This window comes from Hirundo rustica, chromosome 3 (genome assembly GCF_015227805.2).
Source record: "Hirundo rustica isolate bHirRus1 chromosome 3, bHirRus1.pri.v3, whole genome shotgun sequence".
Lineage (NCBI taxonomy): Eukaryota > Metazoa > Chordata > Aves > Passeriformes > Hirundinidae > Hirundo > Hirundo rustica.
In genome coordinates, this window is record NC_053452.1 from 79456340 (window position 1) to 79481597 (window position 25258).

The 25258-nt window shown below is 40.5% G+C and overlaps 1 protein-coding gene across 1 annotated transcript; it reads left to right on the forward strand.

Annotated features, from left to right (window-relative positions):
* The first annotated feature begins 1869 nt into the window (after nucleotides 1-1869).
* On the forward strand, nucleotides 1870-21607 carry RRAGD (Ras related GTP binding D). Its single transcript, XM_040058272.2, has 7 exons — nucleotides 1870-2111; nucleotides 8573-8868; nucleotides 9291-9490; nucleotides 10475-10589; nucleotides 16346-16488; nucleotides 18240-18388; nucleotides 20300-21607. The coding sequence occupies exons 1-7, from the start codon at nucleotides 1964-1966 to the stop codon at nucleotides 20449-20451; spliced, it is 1203 nt and encodes a 400-aa protein (XP_039914206.1). The 5' UTR covers nucleotides 1870-1963; the 3' UTR covers nucleotides 20452-21607.
* The last annotated feature ends 3651 nt before the right edge of the window (nucleotides 21608-25258 follow it).

Here is a 25258-nt window from a genome sequence, read left to right on the forward strand (position 1 = left end):
AGACTCTTCCTCTTTCCATCAGTTTTCAGCAGGCTAATGCCTGTCAGGGCTGTCCCAAGACACACTGCTGAAAACTGGTGACTGGTGACTGCTGAAAACTGGTAAAAAAAATCCTGCTCCAAAACTAATTCCTCTAACAGGATTTAACTTTGAAATGTTTCCCGTAACATTTTAGTATATTGTTAATCTATTCAAGCAAAACTTCCAAGCAGGTTGATAAGCTGAGAATGAAGGCATGCCTTTCAATAAATTTGTATGCTAATAGGCAAGGGGGATTTCTCCCACCTCTGAACAGATGTGTACCTCCATTATCTCCAGTGGGTTAATGCAACCTGGAAGGCCTGGTGAAAAGAAGATTGTCATGCAGCACAGAGGTGGGAAAAATAATCAGCTGCAGGAAAAAAATGGAGACTCCAAACAGAAGTCTAATCAATATACTGAATGCAAGGAGGGAGAACAGGACAGGAAGAAGTAGAAAGAAAACACCAATTTGGTGTTGGAGAATCAGGAACTCAGCTGTCAGTCACCACAGGGGAGCATGGGTGTTAGCCAGGGGCTAACACACACTCTGGAGCGTAGACTGGTACACGATAAAAACAGCACTGGAAACTCCTGAGGAGGGGCCTGGGTGAGAGGCAGGAGATCAGTCTTTGCAGAGCAGGCCTAGAGGAAGCAATGGCAAAGAGATGAATGCACCTTTGTCTCTCAGGGGCATCAAAATCTCAACTTCTTCAGAGATTTCACTAATATCTCTCTTAAGGGTTCCTTATTAATCAAATTGGTTTTTTCTAAAATAATGTCTCTAACCTTACTGCAAATACATTATCCCCCACCATCAGTGCCTGGCTTAACATTTTGGGCTTGCCCTTGTGTTGCGAGTCGGCATGGAAGAAGCATGGGGCAGGCAGCAAGCAGTGCCGGCGGCACATTTGGGGCTGGAGTGGGTTTGGCAGAGGGGTGAGCTGAGCAGCACCAGGCACACACTAGTCCTGGCCATGTTCCCGAGTCTCCCACATGCTGGAAGTGTGTACAGATGATGCAGGAGAGTCCCAAATCTGTCTTCGGGGTTTGTGCAGGGTGAGGTTGCAGGACATGACCAAGTAGAGGAGGCTCAAAGGAAGACCTTACCACTCTCTTCAAACTGACTGAAAGGAGGTTGTAGCCAGATAGAGGTCGGACTCTTCGCCCAGGCAACAAGTGCCAGGAGGAGAGGACATAGTCTTAAGCTGCCTCAGTGGAAATTTAGGTTCTACATTAGGCAGAAATTCTTCACTGAGAGGGTGATTAGATTCAGAATGAGCTGCCCAGGGTGGGTGGTGGAGCCACCGCCCCTGGAGGTGTTTAAGGGAAGACTGGACGTGGCACTTAGTGCCGCAGCATAGTTGACATGGTGGTGTTCACTCATAGGTTGGACTCGATGATACCAGAGGTCTTTTCCAACCTATTTGGCTCTATGACTGTAAGGATTCTGGGCAGGGATGCTTGTAATAGAAACGCGAGGTGCCATCGGTGCCGCTGCCGGGCACACCAGGCCACTGCGCTCGCCCACCGCGGCGCCCCGCACGCCAGGGGCAGCGCCTCCCGTGTGCACCGCTCCCACGGGCGACTCTCCGCACGCTCGGGCCGGGGCGAGCGGCGGCGGCAGGCCCCGGACCCGCCGGTGAGCCCGCAGCTCCCGGCTATGCCCGCCGGCGCTAGGTCGCCAGCGGCGCGGCCGGGCTTGGGAGCGGGCCCGGGCGGGCGCGGAGGCCCCGGCGGCCCGTGACCGGGCGCGTCAGGTGACGCGGGTCACGCCGCCTCCCCGCCCGCCCCGCCGGCAGCTGCGCCGCGCTCCGCCAGCGCCGTGCGGGGCGAAGGAGGGGAGCGGCGGCGGGCGCGGCGCCAGCGCGGGACCTGCGCCCCCCGCGCCCCGAGCCCGCCGCAGGCAGAGGGGCCGCGGAGGCCCGCGAGGAGCGCGGCCGGCATGAGCCAGGTGCCGAGGAAGCTGCCGGAGGAGGAAGAGGGGGACGAGGAGGAGGAAGAGGAGGAGGAGATCGTGGGCTTGGCGGGCTACGCCGACGGGGCCGAGTCCTTCTCGGACGGCGACGCGGGGAGCGGCGGCGATGAGGCGTGTGAGTGCCGCTCGCGGCGGCCGCAGCGGCACCGGGGGCGGCGGGGAGCGGCGCGGCGGCCGCGGGGGCGGAGGCTGGGGCTGCTCCCGGAGAGCCGAGGGGGAGCACCGGGCTCGGAGGGGGCTGCGGGGTAGCGGCGGGCGACGAGTGCGGGTGTGGAGTGAGGCGGGGCGGGGGCCGGGGTGAGGCCGGGACGGTGGCGGGGCACGCAGGGCCGCCGCCAGGAGGAGAGGTTTGGCGGCCCGCGGATGTGGGTCAGGGAGGAGGCGAGGCTCCCCGCGGGGTTTGGGGCACGAGGGGAGCCAGGGCCAGCGGTGCGGGGAAGACGAGGCGTCCAGAGGGGGGGGGGGCAGGCCCAGCTGGGGACGGGGTTGGGCGCAGAGAGGCCGGGCGGAGCGAGGATGCTGCGGCGCTGGCCACGGGAAGGGCCCGGGACAAGGGTGCTCGGTGGGTCAGAGGGTGCGGGGAGCTCTGAGGAAGAAGCGGAGCAAGGGCTGACAGGTAGCAGGAAGCGTTGGGAAAGAGGGAGGAGGCAAAGGGAATGCAGGCATAGTGTGTGCGTGTAATTTCTCATCAGTATTCTTCATGTCTGGGGTGAGAGTTATTAGTTATTAGAGGCCACAGCTTGATGATGTGACCCGAGTGTGCCAAGGAGCTGGGGGGTTGGGTGTCACGCTATAAAAGGCAGCGACCACACGCAGCTCTGTGTCCGGGGCTGCTCCGCAGCTGCGAGTGTCAGTCCCACAGTGGCAGGCTCTGCTAAATGTCCGTCTGTCTGGGCTTGTGAGGAGCCGCTTTACTCGCTGCGTGTCCGTATCAGTATGGATGGTGATGCTGAGAAGGACGGGCTTACCAGGAAAAGCAGTCTCATTCAGTAGAAAAAGGAAATGCCAGCTCAGAGCCTGTTGCGTTCATTCAGAGCCCGAATTCATTCTTCTGAGACATATTTCACAAAGGAGCTTGGAGAACTCTCAGTATCGCACGATAAAAAAGGAAGTGCTTTTTTATAAGAGCATAATAAAAGGCCACATGTTTTAAGTCTACATTGATATTAGCGTGTGGAGCCAGTCTCCTTAAAGGCCCAGTCCTCCAGGCTGCCATGGGAGGTGCTGCATTCAGTAATGTAATTTTGGGGAGTGGAGGAAGGTCAGTGCTTTGAGTGTAAGCCTTCATGGTTAAAAACTATAGGAATGTTAGACTGTAAGAGCTATAACTGACGCTAAATGAAGTCTTGCTTGAACCTGCTAAAGAATTGCCTTCATTTTGATACAAAGAGAATAAATTTTAATGTGTTTCTTTAGTGCTACACTTAGTATTTTGTGTAGAGAAGTAACCCATATACAGCCTTCAGACAAATTCATATGGATATTTTTGATTAGGAGCTTGTTAGACTGCTAGAAATTGCAATTGCTTCTTTATAGTAACACCAGAATATTGTACTTAACAGATAAGAACCTTTACATCCTGAATAGCAGGAGAAGACAGTCCATGCAGGGACTATTTTACACAGGATTACAACAAAATCCTTTTAGCTGTCCAGATTCCCTGTTTAATTTTGAATTCTCTGGAGAAAGAGGCATACAACATCTGAAATGGAGGCAGTTGGGATTTGAGTCTGTGTTTTGTGTAATGCTGGGCTACAGGGCAAGTGGCTTTCCCCTTTTTTTGTCCTCTCTTTCTGGCTCCATACAACAAGTAGTCCAACATTCAGTGTCACAGCTTCCACTTTTCTACAAAGAAAGAATGAAAAGGGCGGTATAAGAAGAATAGCTTCAATGCACGGCTGTTGACAATGAAGAGAGAAGCCAGGCTTAAAGAGAGAAGCCAGGCTTAAAAGTAAAAGCATAATTTCTCCTTGTAAGCATGCAGAAGATTTCAAAACTTCACATTGGTCATCCCTCACCCTATACTGGGTTTGTGCCTCCATCTTCAATGCTGAAACCATGACTCTTGTACCTTAGTTTACACTTAGAGTCATATTCAGGGACCTTAAAACACTTAAATTTACATAAAGCCTAGTCATATTTTTTTATGGATGCAATTAAAAAGTGTTTAGAAGCAGGAAAGCCCTCTGCAGAGTGTCCAAGGAAGTGGCTCTAAGACATACCACTGCAGAGTGCTGCTCTTGTGGCAGCGTGGAACCAGGTCTTCTGGTTCTGAGTCTTTTCTGTACCCACAAGAATTTCCTTCCACCAGGCGTTTCTGCAATGCCTATAAACCCATCATAGCTGAAGAGACTTCTTCATTGCATACAAACTTTTCCTGTTAACTCTTTAGTCTCAGGCCATCCGTTAGCGTTGAAGATGTTCATTGTATGTGTTTTGTAAGGGCATTGTCTTGACAGCAATTCAAAATGCTGCAAATACCACAGTCACAGCAGTACTGGAAATGATACAATGGGTTTGAAGGTAAGAGTAGAAAGTTTGGGACTGCTACCTCTCCTTTACACAGAAATGGTTAGGACTTAATATAACTGCATTAATGGGGAAGAAAAATCATTATTAGCTGTATTAGTTCAAAACTAGACGCAGAGGCTTGTTACCTTGCAGATGGAAGCGTGAGCAAAATAATTCCTTTTGGCTTTATGTTCCTTGAACAGATGAGCTGTGATGTTTTATTTGGACGTTTGAAAGCTGGTGGGATGCACAGAACGTGGCATCCCCATCCCATATGCCTGCAAAGTGTGGATAGTCACCTGCTTTGACAATTAATTGCAATTGTAATTCAGGATGGGCTGAATTTTTTAGTGATCTATATATATATCTAATAGCACAAAGCAGATACTAAAGTATTCATTGTGTACTGGTGAGACAGGTTGGGACTGCTACGTGCAGTTCTCAACTCCTCAGAGCTGTGCTCTTCTGCATGTTGCAATGCATGCAAAACACACTCCATAAGCAAGGACACAACTGCAGTTAACAGAAGTTTTGTAAGGAATTGAGTGCTTCTCTGGGGAAAAGTGCTTTTAGGTTTGTTAAAATTGTGAATACTTCAAAGGAATGGGCTGTAACCAGCATGGCTTCTGTTCTTAATGGCTACTTAGAAAAATTGAAATATGAAGGGCTGTTGATATGCATTAGAGACTGGCCTTTTACAAGATGACTCTTTGCAAAAGTGAATGAAGAAGGAATGTGTTGCATCTCACAATAGGGAAAACTATCTTTCCCGTTATACAAGAGAAGAGTTTAGCGTTTCTCTTGGGCATATTATGATCTCACTCAGTAACCTAGTCTGGGAAGTTACAGTGATACATCTACTGGCATTTCTGTGGCAAATTAAGAAAGGAGTTGTCATGTACTCCTGCAAAGGAATGTGGGCAGGCAATGCATCGTCCAATTCCTTTACATATAAGGTAATCTCTTAACTCTCTCTGAGAGGGAAGTGCTGTAGAAGCCTTGCTATCTCATCAGGTTTGGATGATACTCTTACATTTCCCTGTCTTTGAACTGGCAGGATTTCAAAAGCTATGTAACAGTCTTACTAGCAGAAGAGCTGGTCTTCATTCTTCTCATCTCTAATTCTGTTTGCAGTTGCAACTGTATTTTTTTTTAGCATAGCTTTAATAGAAAGCAATTTCCTGCTGTTAAGCATTACAGTCAGTAAAAGTCTAGCAGCCTGAGACAATTTAATACCACAACACAAAACCTCCAAGTTATTTTAAATATTTCTTCAGATATATATGTGGGTTTTTAGCTTGTTTCTGAAAGAAAAGGGAGTTAGGTAGGTAGCCTGTCCTCTGGTTGTCTCATCAATGGTCAGAATCTTGGAAACTGCTCTCCACTTTCAACCAAATCTGAACAAAAGACGTCTCAAAGGTTATTAAGTTCCCACAAGTTTGAGGAAAACTGGCATTCAGAAGAGAGGAGAAAGCTAAATGAGTGTCCTCAGAGGGACAGGTGAGCAGCTTTGTGTGTTCACTGTGGCAGCAGCTGGGAGACGGGTGTACACAGTGTAACCAACTGAAATGTGCTGAGCTCCAGATCAGCCACAGCATGTCATATCTATTATTTGGAGATGTCATAAGACATACAGGAGGAAGTTGGTGTTATTGCGGTGGGAAGAGGAAGGGGACACAAAGTACAAATCCATGTAGATGAGACTTCGTAAGTTCAGTTATTACAGAGCAAATGGGAGGCTTTGTTTTTTTTGAAACATGCAATAAAGCTTCAACTTGAAGACTGTTCTTTATATGCTTTTATGAAGTCTTTGTAAAACTTTGAATAAATTATTTTCTCTTCTGATGGCCAAAAACCAGAGTGAGATGGAGGATATACCATTAAATCTTGCAAGTTTGGTTTGGTTTATTGACAAGACTGTGCCCCCAAAACATAAAATGTCGTTATGTCATCATAGAGCAGATGTTTATTATTCTTCTGGAGATGTGAAGTGTTGTAGGCACATGTTTCTCCTAGCCACAGGAGGTACTACCTCTGTTCAAGTTGATGGGAAGAGTAAAGGAGCTTGTTGACCTCAGTTTTTTACTTCCTAAATTTGTTGTGTGTAGATCAGCAGAAGTGGCCATTGCTGTATTTATAGGTATGAAATTCTTACAAACTTACCTATCCCTGTTCTGCCTGAAAGTGTTTCCTCTATGCACTACTCCTGCCTGGCAGTGTTCACGTGTGATAATTGACAAGACCACAGATAATATCTGCCAAGGCCTTTCAATTGTATTTGAAATGGACAGGTTCCCTCCAATAATGAACTGAAAACTTCTGTCATTCACTGGTGACACGGACCTTCACTGAGTGGCACAACCTCTCACAAGCCAGTAGATGGTGCCAGGAGATGTTTTATGCTAACACTGCAGTACCTTCAGTTTGAGAAGCTTTACTTCTGTCACTCAAATTTGGGAAGCACAAACAGACCTGGACAAGGTTCTGTACCCTCCTGGCAGGCATACGCTGCTTCTGTGTTTCTGAAAGCTGTGACTGAGGCTTCTGGCACACAAGAAAGACGCAAGATGTGGTCACCACCCGGGGTGCAAAACATGCTCCTAGGCAAAGGATTCCTGTAAGCTTTCCATTTCTTTGGCTGATAAGACTATGTAATAAATTGGCAAGTTCAAATTGTTGATGAGGTTTCTTGGTTTGGTTTTTCATACTTTGGGAGTGAAGCTGACCACTTAACCTTTGCAGGGCATATTCAAGAATGATGCATGTGAATACGTGTGTGCCAGTTTTCTGCAATTCAAAGCTTATCCCAGAAGAAAAAGATATGCAGTTATGTTGTGCTATGAAGTACAATCTGAATAGTCTGTAGTGCAGTGGGTGGGAGAAGGTCTACCAAAACTCACTGGATAGTTTGTTTAGCCTGTTGTGTGATCAGTATTTTAAACCTGACCTCAGTGTACTCTTGAGTTGTACTCTGTGGATTTAGTATTGACAGCTCATTTTTTTTGCATTGCTTGTGTTAGACACTAGAGTCACAGAGGTGTTTCAAAGCTTTTTACATATAAGGGCAGCTCCATTTCACCTCAGCACCAATGGACATTTCAAAGTTATAGGCCAACTAAATGCAGCAATTTAGACTGCTTTAAGTGTTTTGATTAGAGATACCTGAAGCTAAAGTTGGTGTGCCTGCAGGAATGGATAGCTATACATTCATGTCCTTACAGATATAACAGCATAGTTTACTGTTGGAACGACTTGATGCTGATATAACTGCATCAGCACCAGAAAAAGTGGTGCCACGTTCAAACTGGGGTAGGTAACACAATGAAACTTCAGTGTTCCCAGGCCTTTGTTTTGCAAATAGGCAGATGATTTGCTGTAATCTTATTTACTGGATGACAAACCTTTACAGATCGTAACACAAATTACTGAGCAGCAGGTGAAATCCTAAGCACTTTAGGAAAGGTTCCTCACAAGCTCAGTACTGTAAGTTCCAACACAGAAGCATTGTGTGCCTGCTGAGTTGAACTCTGCCAGTAGCTCCTTGCATGTGTGATTTCATTTATTTGTTAATTTATTTATTTGTTGATTGATTTTCAAGAGAGGAAGCCCTCAGGTAGAAGGATCATGCAGAAGTACTTAACACAGTCTTACTCTGTTCTTCCAGCAGTGTGATGTAGCTATCTGCTGAAAAGGGTATTTGTTGTCAGATGATACACTTTTGAAGAAGAATATATGTGGCATAGTGTTAATTAGAATTAGAGTAAAATTAGGCATTTTAAGATGTTTATGTGCGATAACAGATTTTTCACATACAAACAGAGCAGTCAAGCCTTCTGCAGTTTCTGTCTTGGAGGTGAGAAGTAGATTTTGTGATAGTATACCCTAAGGGGCAAATAATTCAAGTGAAAATGCATGTAGCACTGCTCTCTAAGCTTAAACATTGGTAGCATTTGCATAAATTCATATAAAAAATTCATGAAAATAAATATAAAATGCATGGTTTTTGGCAGTTACTAATTATATTGCCATAGTATATTCCTTTTCTTCTTCTATGATTTTATTCAGTTTTGGATTTCAATGATCCCTTCAGTACTGAAGTTAAGCCAAGAATCCTGCTCATGGGATTGAGAAGAAGTGGAAAGTCTTCCATTCAGAAAGTTGTCTTTCACAAAATGTCGCCGAATGAGACTCTCTTCTTGGAGAGCACAAACAAGATCTGCAGAGAGGATGTCTCCAACAGCTCCTTTGTCAACTTTCAGATATGGGATTTTCCTGGGCAGATTGACTTCTTTGACCCTACGTTTGATTATGAGATGATTTTCAGAGGCACTGGAGCACTGATATTTGTTATTGATTCTCAGGTAAAAAAAAGGAACTTTAAGCTACTTTTTTGTTTTCTTCCTTCAGCAATGAACAAATGGGTTGAAAAGCACAGGGTTTTTTCAAAGTAAATAAATAATCTACATCACAAACACGCATTAAAAGAAGTCATTAAAACTTGAAGACCTGCTTGGCTATTTTTAATCTCTCTCTGTAGCGTGTTCAGAAGTTAACTGATTTGTTTTAACATCTCAGGGTTCTTGCTCAGATTGCTGAGTGATGACAGCATGAGACTGGTGCACATGCTGGATGTATGCTCAGGCTTCTACTTATAAAACATTAAAAATATCAAGCTGTTGTTGAGCTGTAGTACTATCTAAAAATAAGTATCATAAAATTTTATATGTATTTTTTTATTATTATTATTTTTAAACACTTTCCTAACTTATTTTTCCTTACTTAGGATGATTATATGGAAGCATTAGCTCGGCTGCATCTTACTGTGACCAGAGCCTATAAAGTGAATCCAGACATCAACTTTGAAATTTTTATCCATAAAGTGGATGGTTTATCTGATGATCACAAGATTGAAACACAGAGGGATATTCACCAGAGGGCAAATGATGACCTTGCAGATGCTGGATTGGAGAAGATTCACCTCAGGTGAGAAAAGTTGCTGTGCAGAAAATGCTAAAGAGGAGAGCAGTTTATTTTACAAGTTACCATTTTCTGTCCTCTTGAAGCAGCAGCCAACATGCTTTTGATATATGAAGAAAAGGGATAATCAGATACTGCATTTGACCTGAGCCAAAGAATCCTATTTCTGATTGCTGTCTTGAAGGGAAAGATGGAGAGCTGCTTAATAACAGAGGACAAACATGCCAGAATCCTATCAGTTTTTGCTGCAGTTGCTGTCTTGAAATAAGTTGGCTCGGACAGTGACGACAACCAGTAGAGTTCCAGGCAATGGAGTGTATGTGCCACTACATCACTTTTGTCTTCCTTGAAAGCTCTCTACCACACAGTCCCCTCCCAGTTGCTCATCCTCCGTGCTGCAGCCTGCTTGGAGCCCCTTGGGAAGGCCTGTGCTGTATCTTTGCCTTGTGTCTTCTGGTAAAATGGGTTACTGTAGCAAGTAGTGACAAGTAGTGGACTTTGGAGACGGAACCAGAGGTCATAAAGCTGTCATGGCTTTCTTAGCACTGTAAAGCCAAGTACAAACTTATTAAAAAGAGAGGCCTGCTCCATGAATATGCCAGCTCTTTAGAGCTCTCAACTACTCGACTGCATCACTGCACTCATAAATGGGTCCACAGCTTTTGAAAAGTAGATCACAACAGACATATTCAGTAATAGTCCTCTCCTGAAATTCAATAAATATATTTTGTAAGAATACCAGTGTGGGAATTGCATTAAAGAATTGCATTCTACATCAAGTTCTAGGTTTCAGTGTCTAGGTTGGGGGATTTTTTAATATAGAGGTGAAATCCTGTGCTTCAATCATATAATGACTTTTGATCATAGAGGGTAATTGCATTAGTGTAGGCACTTACTGTCTGACAATATTTTATTTCACTCATATTATGAAAGGTACATCATGTTCACAATATGTGGCTAAAAGGAAAATGTGGTGACATTTTTTTCCAGCTTTTATCTGACAAGCATATATGATCATTCTATATTTGAAGCATTTAGCAAAGTGGTACAGAAACTGATTCCACAGCTCCCAACATTGGAAAACCTGCTTAACATCTTTATTTCAGTAAGTACTTACTATATCCTTTGTCTATAGATCTGGCAATGTCCAACATGCATGTTCGGATACTCTGTTCACTGCCTTCTTAGAGAGCATGAGCAATGTGAACTCTCAGAGAAATTATCAGAACTTAGTTGAAATGTACCTCCATGCAGCTTGGTCTCACCTCCATGTGTATTAAACAGCACTGATGAGCTGCTGAGATACTCACAATATTTCCTGAGTCACATAAAGTGGGTTAGCAGCCATCACTTCTCTGCTTGTAACATCAGTCTGAATGTTGCAAAAGTCAGTGCCGCATGTATTTGTTTAAGTTGCACTTAATTTTTTTATGAATAAATATTTAAAAGAACATAATCTAGTCTGACCTCATATGGGGAGCTGTCTGTAGTGCTTCCCAGAATTAATTTTACTTTGTATCGGAAGCTTACCAAGTTAAAGAAAATCTTATATTGTGAAATCTTTAGATGTAGACTCCACCACAACTCCCACTGCTTCCACAGTTATCTGAAAGCCAGTTAGGGAGTTTTGTATATCTAGTGGTTTGTTACCACTGTAGAAGAGATTGCTTGCTCCACTCTTCCTGTATGTCTGCTCTCTTTCTTTCCTTTGTACTGGTTCTGACACTCACCTGTTCCCTTGTGGGTTTGATATTACCATGCACTTATGTACTGTTTAATTTAGTTAAAAGCAGGTGATGGAGGTGCCAACATGTTCTTTTTTTGACACAAGGTAAGAGATGGAAACATGGGGCAGTGAGTGAAGGGGAGCACAGTGAGTAGGTTGTGAAAAGGGGAAACCCCCTATTTTAGTGGTCATTGAATCAGGTCATAATGGCTCTGAAAACTGCACCCTTTCTCACAGTATTCTAATTTTGTGCTGGACATCTAGCACTAATTTCTGAAGCTTCAATTTCCAAGCAAGATTCTTTGTTGTGTCTTTTTGTGATTTTGACATAAGAAATTATTTGATGTCATTGAACAGCCTGTAAGAAAAAATTAGACTTCATGGTTTCTCATAGTGAAAATGGAGAGAGATAAAAGTTGGATATGAAAGGGAAAGCTAGCAACAGAGGAAGGTCATTCCAAAATTTATTCTCTTACTATTAAACAGCATATTTATACTGTTTCATAATGAATAGTTTGCTACAAAGATCTGTTTCTTCCAAAATACCTGGACTGTATACCAGTTATTATCATGTAGTCTCAAAACTCCCCAACAGAAAGGTAATGAAGAAAAGATGACAACAATTATAGAGCAATTTGATAGTGGTTTTGGCACACAGTCTTCAGAGAAAGCTTGCTGAATAATAGTCTTCCTTGTGCCAGAGTCACTCCGGTCAGTCATTGTGAGTCAGATCTCTGTATGGAGTCTCCTCACTGTTTGGAATTGGTGAAGGGTTTGTACAGAATCTCCACGTGAACTGAGCGCAGGCAGCTTCCTGAATGGCTGATAGCAGTTGCTTGTGTGTCTGGAACACCCAGCTCCAGTCATACCTAGAATATCAGGTATAGTTTGTACGGAAGAACAAGTATGTAAAATAAATGGGAAGTCCAGAAAATGAGGGAGGTGTGCTATCTCTCCCCTGTTCAGTATGGGAAAGAGTCTTGGACTGTTTCTTTGCTCCAGTTTTTTAGTGACTTAAGGCCATGTGTAGCTGCATCACTATGTCCTCAGCATGCTTGCTGTTTTTACAAGTATTTTCTGTTTGTAGATAGAGAGAGTCAGAATGACTATTTGCAACCACAGGAAGATTAAACCTCATTGTCCTTCGTACAATTAGTTAGGGGGTGCCTCTTGACCTTGGCAACTTAATAACAACAAATTTTGGCATGGATTTTGGTCATGCCTTACCTCAGGAAGCCTATGTGTCGGATATCAGGGTGTGGGTGTATTAGTTCTACTTTTGGTTTTACAGCAGCATTCATTAGGAAATGCTTTCATTTATGGAGACTTCCAACATAAAAAGCTGACAACTACAAAAACAGATCTGCGATCACTCAAGTTCACAGCAGGTTTTTGCCCAAGTTCATAACACCACAGTGTGTAGGCATGTTTGAGGAACCATCAGTGTGATAATACTGCTTCTGCATTCTTTAATGTAACTGCTTTTAAGTCATTAAATAACTGGCACTCAAAATTCATATTAGTCTTACCTGACTAACACACTGATCAGCTTAATATAGAAGGATGCCTATTTCTTAATTACTGTGGCCTTATCAACCGATCAAGTTGTGTGACATGGGAAAGCAAATTTTCATTTGAGGGTTGTTTGTTTTGTTTAAAGGAATATTAAAAAGTATGTATTAAAACAAACTATTATAGTAAAAATAAAACTATGTACAGTTTCAATAATTATTTAAATTTTGTAATCTGCAAATGCAGTGCTTAAAATTAATTAATGAAATCTGCTGTGTGATATAAGACCTGTTTAAATAATTGTCCAAAATTGATTGCTAACTGAATGTGACTGGCAATATCCTCTTAAGTTCTTTTGAGAGTTGCTTTTTAGGGCCAAATTATGGTTTCGTTTCATACATTAAAGCTGAAAAAGACAGGCCTGCTTACCTATCCTAGCAATTGGAGGAATACTACCACTTTTACTGAACCCATTCTATTTAAAGAATAGAAACTGTCTTCTACATCATCACACCCCATATAGTTGAGAAACATGGTTTGAATTTCAAGTACCTCATGGTTTTTACCTATCCAAAATAAAATCTCATCTATTCATTGCAGATTTTTCACGATGACTCTTGGTTCAGATTAACCATGGAATATTCTTACATCGATTCAGAGTACTTGTAGCATCTTCTCTGCAGACTGTAGGGTTGTGTCAGGGAGAACTGGTGCCAATTCAGATCCTGCTCTCATTTAATCAATGGCAGCCTTTCATTCAGTAAGGAACCCACCAGCTCTACTAACAGAAACAGTTGATTTCTTATTGTCATTTTCCGTAGGCATTAATGATGTAATGTCTCTTTGAATAGTACTTTTTATCCACCTTTTCCTGTTTTTTTATGACTTGTTATTATTGTTTCTGTCATTTCTGTTTGGGTTTTTTTGCAGTCTAGGGGTAGCAGTTGCTGAGTAGTTTCCACACAAAAAAAACGGGAAATCCTTTAATTTTTCATTTACAGTTGTATTAAAAACCCTGGCAAATTACATATTTGAAGGCGTGGGGGTAAATTTAATGGTTACTACTCCTGGCAGTCCATCCTGCACAGAGGTTTCTGTCACCATACAAAGTTCTAAAGAAGCAAATACTTGCAGTTTCTCAGCAGGTCCTACAACAATGGATCAGTTGCAATTGAAAGCAAGCGTAGTTTATGTTAAGAGTCCAATTTCTGCCCTTAACCAGCAGGTGTAACTGCTGGCATGGCAAATGTCTCTAGATGTTCATGAGAGACGTTCAGAAAACTTTCTGAACTGTCACTGCAAGTACAGGTAGGCTGCAGCACCTGGAACTCTGAGATTAAAAAAAATCACTTCTCATTGTTAAATGTAGCCATTTTTTTTTTTTTTGTCACTGGCATCTTAATAATTGTGCATCTCTGCATCTTACCTGTACAGCTGAAATTGTTGCTGTCTCTCTTCGTGTAATACAAAACTTTGTAATTGACTTTTCATGAATGACACTGCAGTGCTCAAGTTTCAGCTTCTTCTGTCTGAAATGGCTTGTATTTTCCAATACAATTTTGGCAATGAGTTACAGCTATGTACTTACATGATATTTCAAGAGAGTCTTGTAATTAATCTTACTTGACAGGATCTGTTGAACTGTGTGAGGTGCTGTCAGAATTACTGTTTAAAAAGTAAAATTACAGAACTCCCATATGTGGCCAGAACAACCAGCATAAATATGCATACATTTTTGTTCTTCTTGCTCAAAGAACACAGACTCATGGAACCCTGTAGGCTGAAAGGGACCTTTAGAGATCAGCTGCTGCTCAGTCAGGCCACTTACACCAAGTTGGTTATGGCTGGGTCCAGCTCAGCTTTGTGCATTTGGAAGGATAGAAATGCTACAAACTCTCAGGTCGGCATACTCCCAGTCCTTCATCACTCTTACGTTAATTTTTATTGTTTTCTCATCAAGTTGGAATTCCAGCCTGTGCCTTTTGGCGTCTGTCCTTCAACATTGTAGCTCTGAGAAGAGTTTGGCTCTGGCTTCTCTGAACCCTTACATTAGGTATCTGTAGATAGCAATGAGTCTTCTCTTCTTCAGGTTGAACAAAGCCATTTCTCTGCGGCTCTCCTTGTACATCCTGTACTTCAGCCCATCTGCCTAAGGTATCCACAGTGTATACTTTGGTTTTGAATATTTTTTAATTACTGATTTACTGAACTATGCCACTCAGAAAGTCTTTTCCATTATGAAATGCAAGAAATTCACCTCTCTACTCTATTATTACTAATGGATGTTTGCAGTCTTAGCTCTCTGCAGGGATGGAAGAATAACTCTTTAAGAAGAAAATGCCCAAAATACTGCTGGCCATTGTTGAATAGCATATCTAGTGCTGGAAATTTTCCTGCCTATTTCAGGAAATACGGAAAACAGGAGAGTTGCTTTAGTTACTTAACTATGTGTTAAATATTTGACTTAGAAAAGAAGGAAGAAAAAATGGAAAAGTTCTGTAACTGTACAAAAGAAGCTGAAACTATTAAAACTTGTTAGGGATTTTCAGTGTGGTTTCTGATGGTTACACAACTACTGTGGCAGCAGTCCCAAGGCATGTTAAAATGGAAATCCTGTCCGTATACAGAGGCAGTTCAGTTGGATGGAGAAAGTTGCTTGTCTTCCCATATAGGTGGATAGTGAAGAGTATTTTATAGTTTGTGCTTTAGCAATACTGGGAAATATCTCCTTTTTTCATGCTGGGACAACTGTACAGTTGTAATCCCTTGATATCAGCCAGTAAGGCTACTGTTTTCAGTTAAGCAGTACACTTTTTTTTTCCAGGAAGCAGAGGCTTGTGGCAGTTTACCTTATCTACACAAAGAGTCAGAGCTAGCATTCCTGGCTGGCTTCTCAGAGCTGTGAATACAATATATCTCCAGCATGGAGAGCATCTTAATCAGCTTGGCAGGATGACAGGAGCATAGCTGTCATCACTTTAGCAAGCCTTAGCATTTTAAACATGGCTTTAACCACCAGTGCTATATGAAACCTAAGGCACCATCAAAACACTGGTCTCTCTCCTGTGATCCTAAAAGGTGTTCTACAGAACTAGACAGTAGAACAGCTACAGACTGCAATGAAAAAATGTCTTCATTTCCTTGAGAAATCAGTTCCTGAACAATACTGTCTTTGTCCATCAGCGTTTTCTTTCCTTTGTTTCTATCTTCTCATACGGCCAACTGGAATAACTTTAGATTACAACTTTCTTTTATGTCTGTTGCTACAATTAAAACACCAAAAGCTTGAACGTTAAAGCTTTTTTTCTGCTCCCCCTATTCCCCCCCCCCCCCCATTTTCATTTCTGAAAAGAAATGTAATCTCTCCAGGTGAAGGTAGGGAGTGTCACTTGGCATTATGTCTGCTCAGAGGCAGAAACTGTTGGAAGGTTTGTGAGCATTATGGTTTGCTACAAGTACAACAGTGCTGTATGTACAGTTCTTTCAAAATGAGCTTGATTGCAATTTAATTTCTTTAGCCTAACTTTTTTGTATAACAGGCAAGTAAGGGTACAGAAAATCTTGGGATTAATTTGAGAACTTGGATTTCACTTTATTTTTCTTTTTTTTCTTCTCCTGAATAGAATTCTGGGATTGAAAAAGCATTTTTATTTGATGTAGTCAGTAAGATCTATATTGCAACAGACAGCACTCCAGTGGATATGCAAACTTACGAGCTCTGCTGTGATATGATAGATGTTGTGATTGACATTTCTTGTATATATGGGTAAGTAAATTGTGAATGTTTTCCGTAAAGCTGTGTACTGAGAATGTGAATAGCCTCAAAATTAAAGTGATATGGGTATAAACAATAATGAGAATGGGTAGTTTGCCAGGACAGCTGGCTTCTGAGGGACGGATCCTTCCCAGCATCAGTCCCTTTTGTGAGTATCTTCCTCTTTCTATTCTAATAATTTTATTTGGAGGAAGAATTGGGAAGAAACCAACCTAAAATAAAAGGAAACATAATTTTTTTATTCCCTAGGGATGAAATCAACAGAAGCATGCCTCCTGTTTTAAAAAGAAGTGGGGCCATATTTGGTTTTATTTAATAGCCAGTGGCCTCTGATAGCCTCAGAGAGTTGTTTCACTCTCACTTCAGTTCTCTGTTTGTCCTCTATTCCCTACATGACCTTTTCTGGGATTTTTTAAGTTTCCCTTTCCTGTACATTAGCAAGTGGAAATCTCTTGGGCTGGCATGTACATCTCGTTTCAAGTTATGTGTTCAGTGGCTTGGCCCTTGGCCAAATGTAATGCCAGCCATTGCTGGGAAAGGCAGGGGCACATTAAGAATTAGTGGATTAAGATGCCTACACTTGGAGGCCAATGCACAACATGCTTAGAGAGTGGTAGGCTGGGGTAGCTCTGCATTTGTACCCACTGACAGACTTCTTGCACTCTTGGAGAAGGTACAAGGGAGAGTCCTGCTGCAGAAGTGCAGTAAGCAATGGAACAATAAGCTGTTGAATACTTAACCTAAAATCTCTGAAGTGCATTCTGCCGGGTGTTTCAGATTTTGGAGTCGTCACTTCATTAACTGTGTAAGAACTTGTATTATAGAGGTATAAAATAAAGGATGCTGACTTTTGTAAAGAGAAAGATTCTGCTGTGTAGTTTAAAAGAGCATGCATTTAATAGTTATCTGTACAACACCACTTGTTGGGCTCTTTATTTACAAAATATCATTCTGCCACTGTGGTTGTGTAGCTATTTAGCATGTATCACCAGAGATCTGCTTGCCATTTTTTAGCTACAGACTGAAGACTTGATATTACAATTCATTTCTTGTCCTCTGTTCCTGGAGCATCTGTGGAACTTACCACTTTAATATATTATTGAGACGAATTGTTCTGGGAGGTTGGTGATAACTATCCATTTAACAATATCTGTGTGTGCATTCAGGAATGAGGATAAAATTACAATGTTACAATGTACAAAAACATAAAACAGTGATCATCATGACTCAGCATCTGTGAAAGAGAAATCTCTTTTCATAATATGATGTTGCAAAAGCCAACATCTCATGAGGAAATTCTCATGATGTCTTAATCTATCAGTCAGCTGCTACTGCTCAGGCAAGGTTACTGGGTTTTGAGTTATCAGTACAGACCTACTGTTTAACATGTTTATGATAAGTCATAATATAAAGCACTGATTAAATGAAAAGCAGCCTTGTGGTAAATGTGTAGTAACTTACAGAGTCAAAAATAAGGTTCCAGTTCAGGCTCTTGGCAATCAAACAATCCGATTTCTAGCCCCAGATCTAAGGTTTGGTCTGTGATGGGATAAACAATTTAATCTCTTTGTCTTCTTAGTTTATGTAGTGTGTAGTATGAAGAAGAGTCTCCCTGAAAGATTAAAATGAAGATTTCATAAAGTTTGAGATTCCTTGGTGAGAGAACCAATGTCTCAGTACTTCCGTTAGCTAATTTGGTGTCTTATCTTTTCTTATTTGTTTGTTTGAATATTGCTCTTTAGGCTTAAAGATGATGGCACTGGAACTCCTTATGACAAAGAATCAATGGCAATCATAAAACTGAATAATACAACTGTCCTTTATTTAAAAGAGGTGACAAAATTCCTCGCTCTTGTTTGTTTTGTCAGAGAAGAAAGCTTTGAGAGAAAAGGTATTTTCCCCTTTTCTAGTATTAAGTTTCTCTTATATTATTAAGTTAATGAATAACTGAGGTTGTTATTAGCTGATAACAGTTTCTAACTCTATCATAAATATTGAGGTAAGTACAGCTTGATAAAGCTTACATAACATTTTTAAAGGGATGAAAGTACTTGTGAAGGCATTAAGAAATCATAAACGTATTTGACAACTTTCTGATATGAAAGCATTTGGAAGTTTACATCCAATGCAGTAAAGCTTCCACCTGCAACTGTAGACCGTGTTAGTTCATCTTGACTGACACTGATTTGTACCTGCTGACACCAGCATACACATTTGGGACGGCTTACCTGCAATAACCAAGTGAAAATTTTTGAAACTGACTGATAGAATGTTCTTGCTTTTCTTATATCTGAAAGGAGGCTTTTGAAAAATTGCATATTTAGAAGTGCTTTAATATTTTGCAGTTAAAGTGCATAAAATTCCTTTGTTATCTTTTTGACCCTGGTCAAAGTCAATACTGAACCCTTAGTTCTTGACCTCTCTGCTCACTCACATAATGTTCACTGAGTTGCTGGTCTTTGTGGCATGTCCTGAGACCGAAATTCAGCAGTGGAAGAGCAAGCTGTCATCTGGGCTTGTGTGCCCCATCAGTGTGATAGTAATTTCACCAGTCAGTGTTGGTGTGTTTGTGAATGCAGCACTTGTACCATGTCTTCTGGGCTGTTTGACAGCCTACTGAGCTTTTGATAGCTTAAACTGATCAGTTGTCTCTTCCATACCCCTACCACCTTTATTGCATATGAATGTTGGATACAGTCACTTTCTCTTGTAAGCATAAAAAGTGTTGCTTCCGCATACTTACTAAAAGCACTGTTTCAGAATGACACCATGTTGAATAAACATCCATTAGGGTTTGTCCATAACTGTGTGAGGTTGTTGTCTGCTTAGATGGGACGCTTGGTGGCCTGCACTCTTCTGCAGTAAGGTTCTGGTATTATAATGGAGATGAGCTTTTTGTGCCTCATGAATGCCAAGTAATGTTTTGGCTGAACTGTAGGGAGATGCAAAAGAATTCCTGGGAAAACAAAACAAAACAAAGTGTAACAAGGTATATTTAAACCTTAAAAATAGGTATCTCCTGTTAGGGAAATTGAAGAGAAAATGCTGCAGTATTTGAGTTAAGAAAGCTTATGGCATTACATTGAATGAGGTCATGAGCTCAGTACCAAAATTCTAAAATCATACTGTGGTATTACAGAATTGTAGCACTCAGAAAGTCTTCCAATTGTCTACTAATAAGGCTTTACAGTTTTTCTGTGGGATCACATTCAGCCCACTGGCATGGTAATGTTATTTGCCTATTATGTAAGTATCTAATCTAACAGCATGTCTATTGTATTACTTTTTAATTACAGTGTAAGATGAAATATAGCTGGTTGAGATTTGGTAACAGTTCTATCAAGTATCCATTTCAAAGTTTATGTATTGTCAAAAAATGCACATTTCTTGATTAATAGATGCTACTTATTTTTACCACAGTTATTTTGTAAAGCATATTTCCAAAATGATGCCATATGTAATGAAATATTTCAGTTTTTCTTCTAGCATACTGAGCACTTCTTCAAAGCCTCTTATTAAATATGGATCTGTTATCTGCTAATGAACTTCTATTTGTTTTCTCTTAAAACTTGCAAGTGTATTTCATAGCAGAGAGAGTTTCAAGCTGTAATGCTTACTGAATTATTTGTATTTATCAAATGTGCTTTTGCATAGCATAGAAAGAATTCCTGGACAGTTCACTGAATATGACCTCCAGACAGAGAGTATGGTATTTCACTAAACACAGAATATAAGCAATGTTTTCATTAACTTACTTTTATGAATTTCTTTATTAATATGTAAAACATTTCTGTCTCTGTAGGATTAATAGACTACAATTTCCATTGTTTTCGAAAAGCCATACAAGAAGTTTTTGAAGTAAGAATGAAAGTAGTAAGATCTCGAAAACATCAAAGCCACCTGCAAAAAAATAAAAGACCCACTCCCAATGGGACACCAAGAATGCCACTGTAACTGAGGTTTTCTGGTAATGTGGCAAGCAAAGTTTTCATGAAGTTGACGTGACTTCTGCATCTCATTGCACTGAGTGAAGAGGAAAACAAATGGGACTGATGTATTATATGAATTTTCCCTGAACGTTCAGAAAGCACTGTTTAAATATTTTTATCCAATCAGTTTTTTCATATAGTGAGCACTTTGAGCAAAATGTTGTATATATAAACATTGAGGTGAGCACCTGTAAGAATTTTCTTAATATATGCTGTAAACCTTTTTCATGCCATATTAAGAAAAAACAGCTGTGACAGAGATACTGGGTACATAATTTGCACTTTTTCATGTTTTCCTTGTGGACTTGGACTTTGATAAACTTCGTTTTTATGGTGATTTTGATGCATGGTGTCAGGTAAAATGTATGCTGTAGTTTATTTACCTGCTACAATCAAATTGGTTAGTAAACAATTAAGAAAACTTGGTACAATGCCTTTTTAAATTTGTGACATCTAATACCTAACGTTCATACAGATCTAATTTCATATATTTTTCAATTTGTAAACTGAAGAATAATATTGAAGTATTACAGCAATAAGCACCTTACCAGGGATCATAACTGGTAGGTAAATATTAGCTTTTATAAAACAGGCTTTTGGCCAAATTTCATCCGGCGTTCTCCTTAACACTGGTCATGCCCTCTCTTGGGTCTGGTTTTATTATTTACCTCAGCATATACCACTAAAATACCTTTCTATAAAGATGATTGTTTTGTAAAATGGCTCTATGTTGCACTGGTATTTTTATAAGGCTTCAGAGGAGTATGTTGTATCCGTACGGCTGGATTTACATTGCTAAGTTTGTGTTGAGAGCCTGCACATGTACAGTTGGCGCAATGAAGAATCTGTATGTATTTCCACCCTGGCATTCTGATGTACTGATAAGTCATAAAGGTGTGAGCACTGGGTTCTGATTCCCTCTAACAGGGGTACATCTGTGACTGAAATCAAGATGAGACCATTAAAATGAGGACTGCACAATCTACCTGCCGTAATAATCAGAGTACATCACTACTTTTTATTGTAATATTGAACATGGGCAGATTTACCACATGATCAGCCAGGACAGCAGAGCACTCTCAAACCTAAAAAGAAGTAACACTTACTTTCCATGTTCTGTATTCAGTGTTTTTGTTTAATTAGCGATATAAAATTGTGATTTTTAGATGGAAAGGAAACTCAATTTTTTTACCAATTGCATGTGCAGTCCAGTGATTTTGTTGGCAGCTTTTGGGAGTGAGAAGAACTTGACCAGAATGGGAGGCAGCTTGGTGTACACCAGAAACAGGTAAGGGGTATGTACCTTATTCACAGCTAATCTGCCCCTAGCCAAAATAGCTCTGGAGGCGGGCAGGAAGATAGAGCCAATAGCTCTCTCAAGAGTTGTGTGATAAGTAATGCAGTTCTAGGGGCTCAGGAAGATAAAGAAATACTGATAATAGTGAAAACCACTGATCCTGATACTCATGTGAAGAACAGTGACAGTAGCTGTACTCAAATCAGAGTGTTTCAAAAACACAGAGCACAGATTCCTTTTGGTACTGTCACCACACATCATCTTAGTTGAGGGCAATTCTTCTGATTAGCCCCTCAGTTAAAGTAACGCAAAGCTGTTTTGAGAGTTCACCAAAGCTGTGATGGATAAGAGAGACCTTTTGGCAGCTTTCCAGTCACAGGACTTTCACTGAAGGGCTGCCATAATTTCTGGCCATGTGTTTGTCTTTCATTTTGTTAAGATCCCCCATTGGGTCACAATCTCTGCCCCAGGTGTAGGTGGCTGTATGAGACTAAGAACACCTACCAGGCTGGGCCACATCTTTCAATGTGTAAGTTATCTCATCATAGTGGCTATGCTATGAGTCATAACTAAATGTAGCTTCCATATATTTGGCCTGAGTTTATTGTAGTCATGTATGCCTTTGTATTAGAGACCATCAACTTGTTTAAGACAGCGAAGTTACCTCTTGAAGTCCCCTCTAACATTTGGAACAGACTACTATAATTTAGGGAAGGTGACTTTAGCCAACGTAAAACTTCCAATTGGATATTATCAGAGTAAGTGTAATTTTCATCAGATTACTTTCAAATATAAAATTGAAAGAATGTTAAAAATTCATTCGTTTTAGTGTTTAACTTTGATATTTTCAGGTTAGGTGATGACTCATTTCACTTTTGAGTAATAATTTTCTAATGTTCTAGCTGAAGTAGTTGAGCACTGAGTAAGGCATGCAAGGTTCTTTTTAAGAACATATTTTAAAACTTGCTTTTACTTAAAAAAAAATCTTTTAAATTTTATTGAGATTCTAGTTTTTATTTTAAAGAAATTAAATACCCCATGTGCTATAAGGGCCACTTAAGGCAGTGTTGATATACCTTTTCTAAAATTAGAAATTGTGTAAGATGTATTTACTTTCCAAATAGTCCAGTATTTCTAAAGTACCTGATCCGTGAATCTCCATTTCTTATTTATCATTGAAGTTGACTAGAAATGGTAGGGACCATGAATGAACAAGTCATGTCTTTTTAAAACACCAGTTTACAGTAACCCCAAATAAATTTAGTATCCCAAAGGCATTTTAAAGTCCGGAGTTAGATAGAATATTGGTTCCAAGAACTTGTTATAGTTGAGGAAATCCCGGTAAGTAATTCAACAGGCAGCAGCTCCGAGTGTGTGAAGGTTTCTCTGAAGAGTTCATATGCACCTTTGAGCATGTACTGGAATGGCTATTTAAAATGTTACAGTGCTGGAATACGTTTCTAAAATCTGGTTATTACCAACATGCTGTGCATTAGCATGGAAGTGTAATTGACAGGAGCAAACTACTCTGATAAAGCATAATTCATATGGATCATTTGAGATCTCATGTTTCATGATGGAACAATTTTTTTCCCACTAAAAATTGTGTGGTTTCTTGCATGTGAAATTGCACTCTTGATGGTTTGATACTAAGGGAGTTCATTCTCTGAAAGTACTGCAGCAATTTTTAAAAGAAATGTTAGCTTACAAACTCCCTCCATTTTTATATGTGTCATCAGATTAAGTGGAAGAATTAAAATAAGCCTTGTCATTGTATACAGTAGCAAATGTTTGCTTTAATGACATATTTACTGTGCTGTCATTTGCCAATAGTCATTGTAGAATATTTTTTCTTAAATTGAACACTGAGATTATCCTATTTTTGTACTGAATGATGTACATGACATCATGCCATGATTTTTGTGCTGCAGCTTTGTCCTGTTTGATGGACATATACATTAACCCCAAAATTTCTTACTCAGATTCTAAATGTTTTTCAATAGCTACATGTGAATTTACTCAGTTATGGATAAACACATCAATTTCTCCCATTTCAGGTTTGTGGAAAATTAGGAATAAGCTTGGTTGGGTTGGGCTCCTCTTACATGGTGGCATATGGTTGACATCCCACTTGATTTCTCACTGTATTAATATTTGCATATTAGCTCATGCACATATCTTCAAATAGCTACATTTAAAAATGACACTAGCAGATTGCTGCTTTTAATTTGTTTTCTCTCTGGTATTTTCTGTGTTACCTTTCTCAGTTCGCTCTCTCTGAATTTTACGTTTTGCTGTAACCAGGTCTCATACCCAGTCTCCTTGGTTCATGCCAGCCTATTCCCTTTGGCTTGTAGGCCTTATGAGCCGCAGGCTGTCTTGAGCTAAAGCCTGCTGAAAAAATACTGAGTACAAAAACATCTAAATTGTAAAAATCCATTACATGCTATTAACGTCCCTAAAAAGACTCAACGTATTTATGTAATCCTGGTTTGCGTGCATGCCATAAAATATATCTTCATATTGAACTTACAGTTTATGTTCACAGTCAGATTTTAAACATTTCTTAATCATGTCCAGAACATATTTTAAAATTTTTAAAAAAATATTTATATATGTCCAGAACAGAAACCCCTAATGCAGCAGTTTATCACAATGTCTCTTGGACTAAACTAACATATTTTTGATAAGGTAAAAGATTTTCATGATACTATCAAAGAGGATACTCTACTGAATATTTCCCTGAATACCTGGACCTACTACTAGTAAGAGGGATTATTTATTTCAGAATTGCTGAATAGCAGAAGAAAAAGAGAAAAAACCCATTGATGGCCTTTCTTTAAAAAAAAAAAAAAATAAATAAAACCAAGCCAACAATAACATGCACTAGCCTAAATTGAGAAGAATTGGGATTAGACACATGCATGAGTGCAAACATGAGAGGCAGGAAAAAAGTACAGAGTGGCCAAAGGTACAGCGTGTAGGCCAGAACATTTCACTGTATTCAAGCTGCCTTGCACAAAATGTTCAGGCTGGATATTTGGAGGAATTTCTCCCCAGAAAGGGTGACTAAACATTGGAATGGGCTGCCCAGGGAGGTAATGGAATCACCATCCCTGGGGGTATTTAAGGAAAGACTGGACATAGCACTTAGTTCCATGGTCTAATTGACCTGGAGGTGTTTAGTCAAAGGCTGGATTTGATGATGCCAGAAGTCTTTTCCAAGTGAATTGATTCTGTGGTTCCATGAAAATGTAGACCAAGGAAGGATCATGGGCTTATCACAACAGGGTCAGCCACGGGGAGGTGGTGTGGGTGAGGTCAGTTTCACCCCATGGTCCTCAAAGGTCCAAGTAGTTGACAGGAAGCAATAAGACAGTATCAAAGCTGCCTTTCTTATTATAGCAGGATTTATCCTGTGTGGTTTTATCTCTACTCTGTGCAAAAGAAAAGCTATCTGTGCTGAACTGAAGCA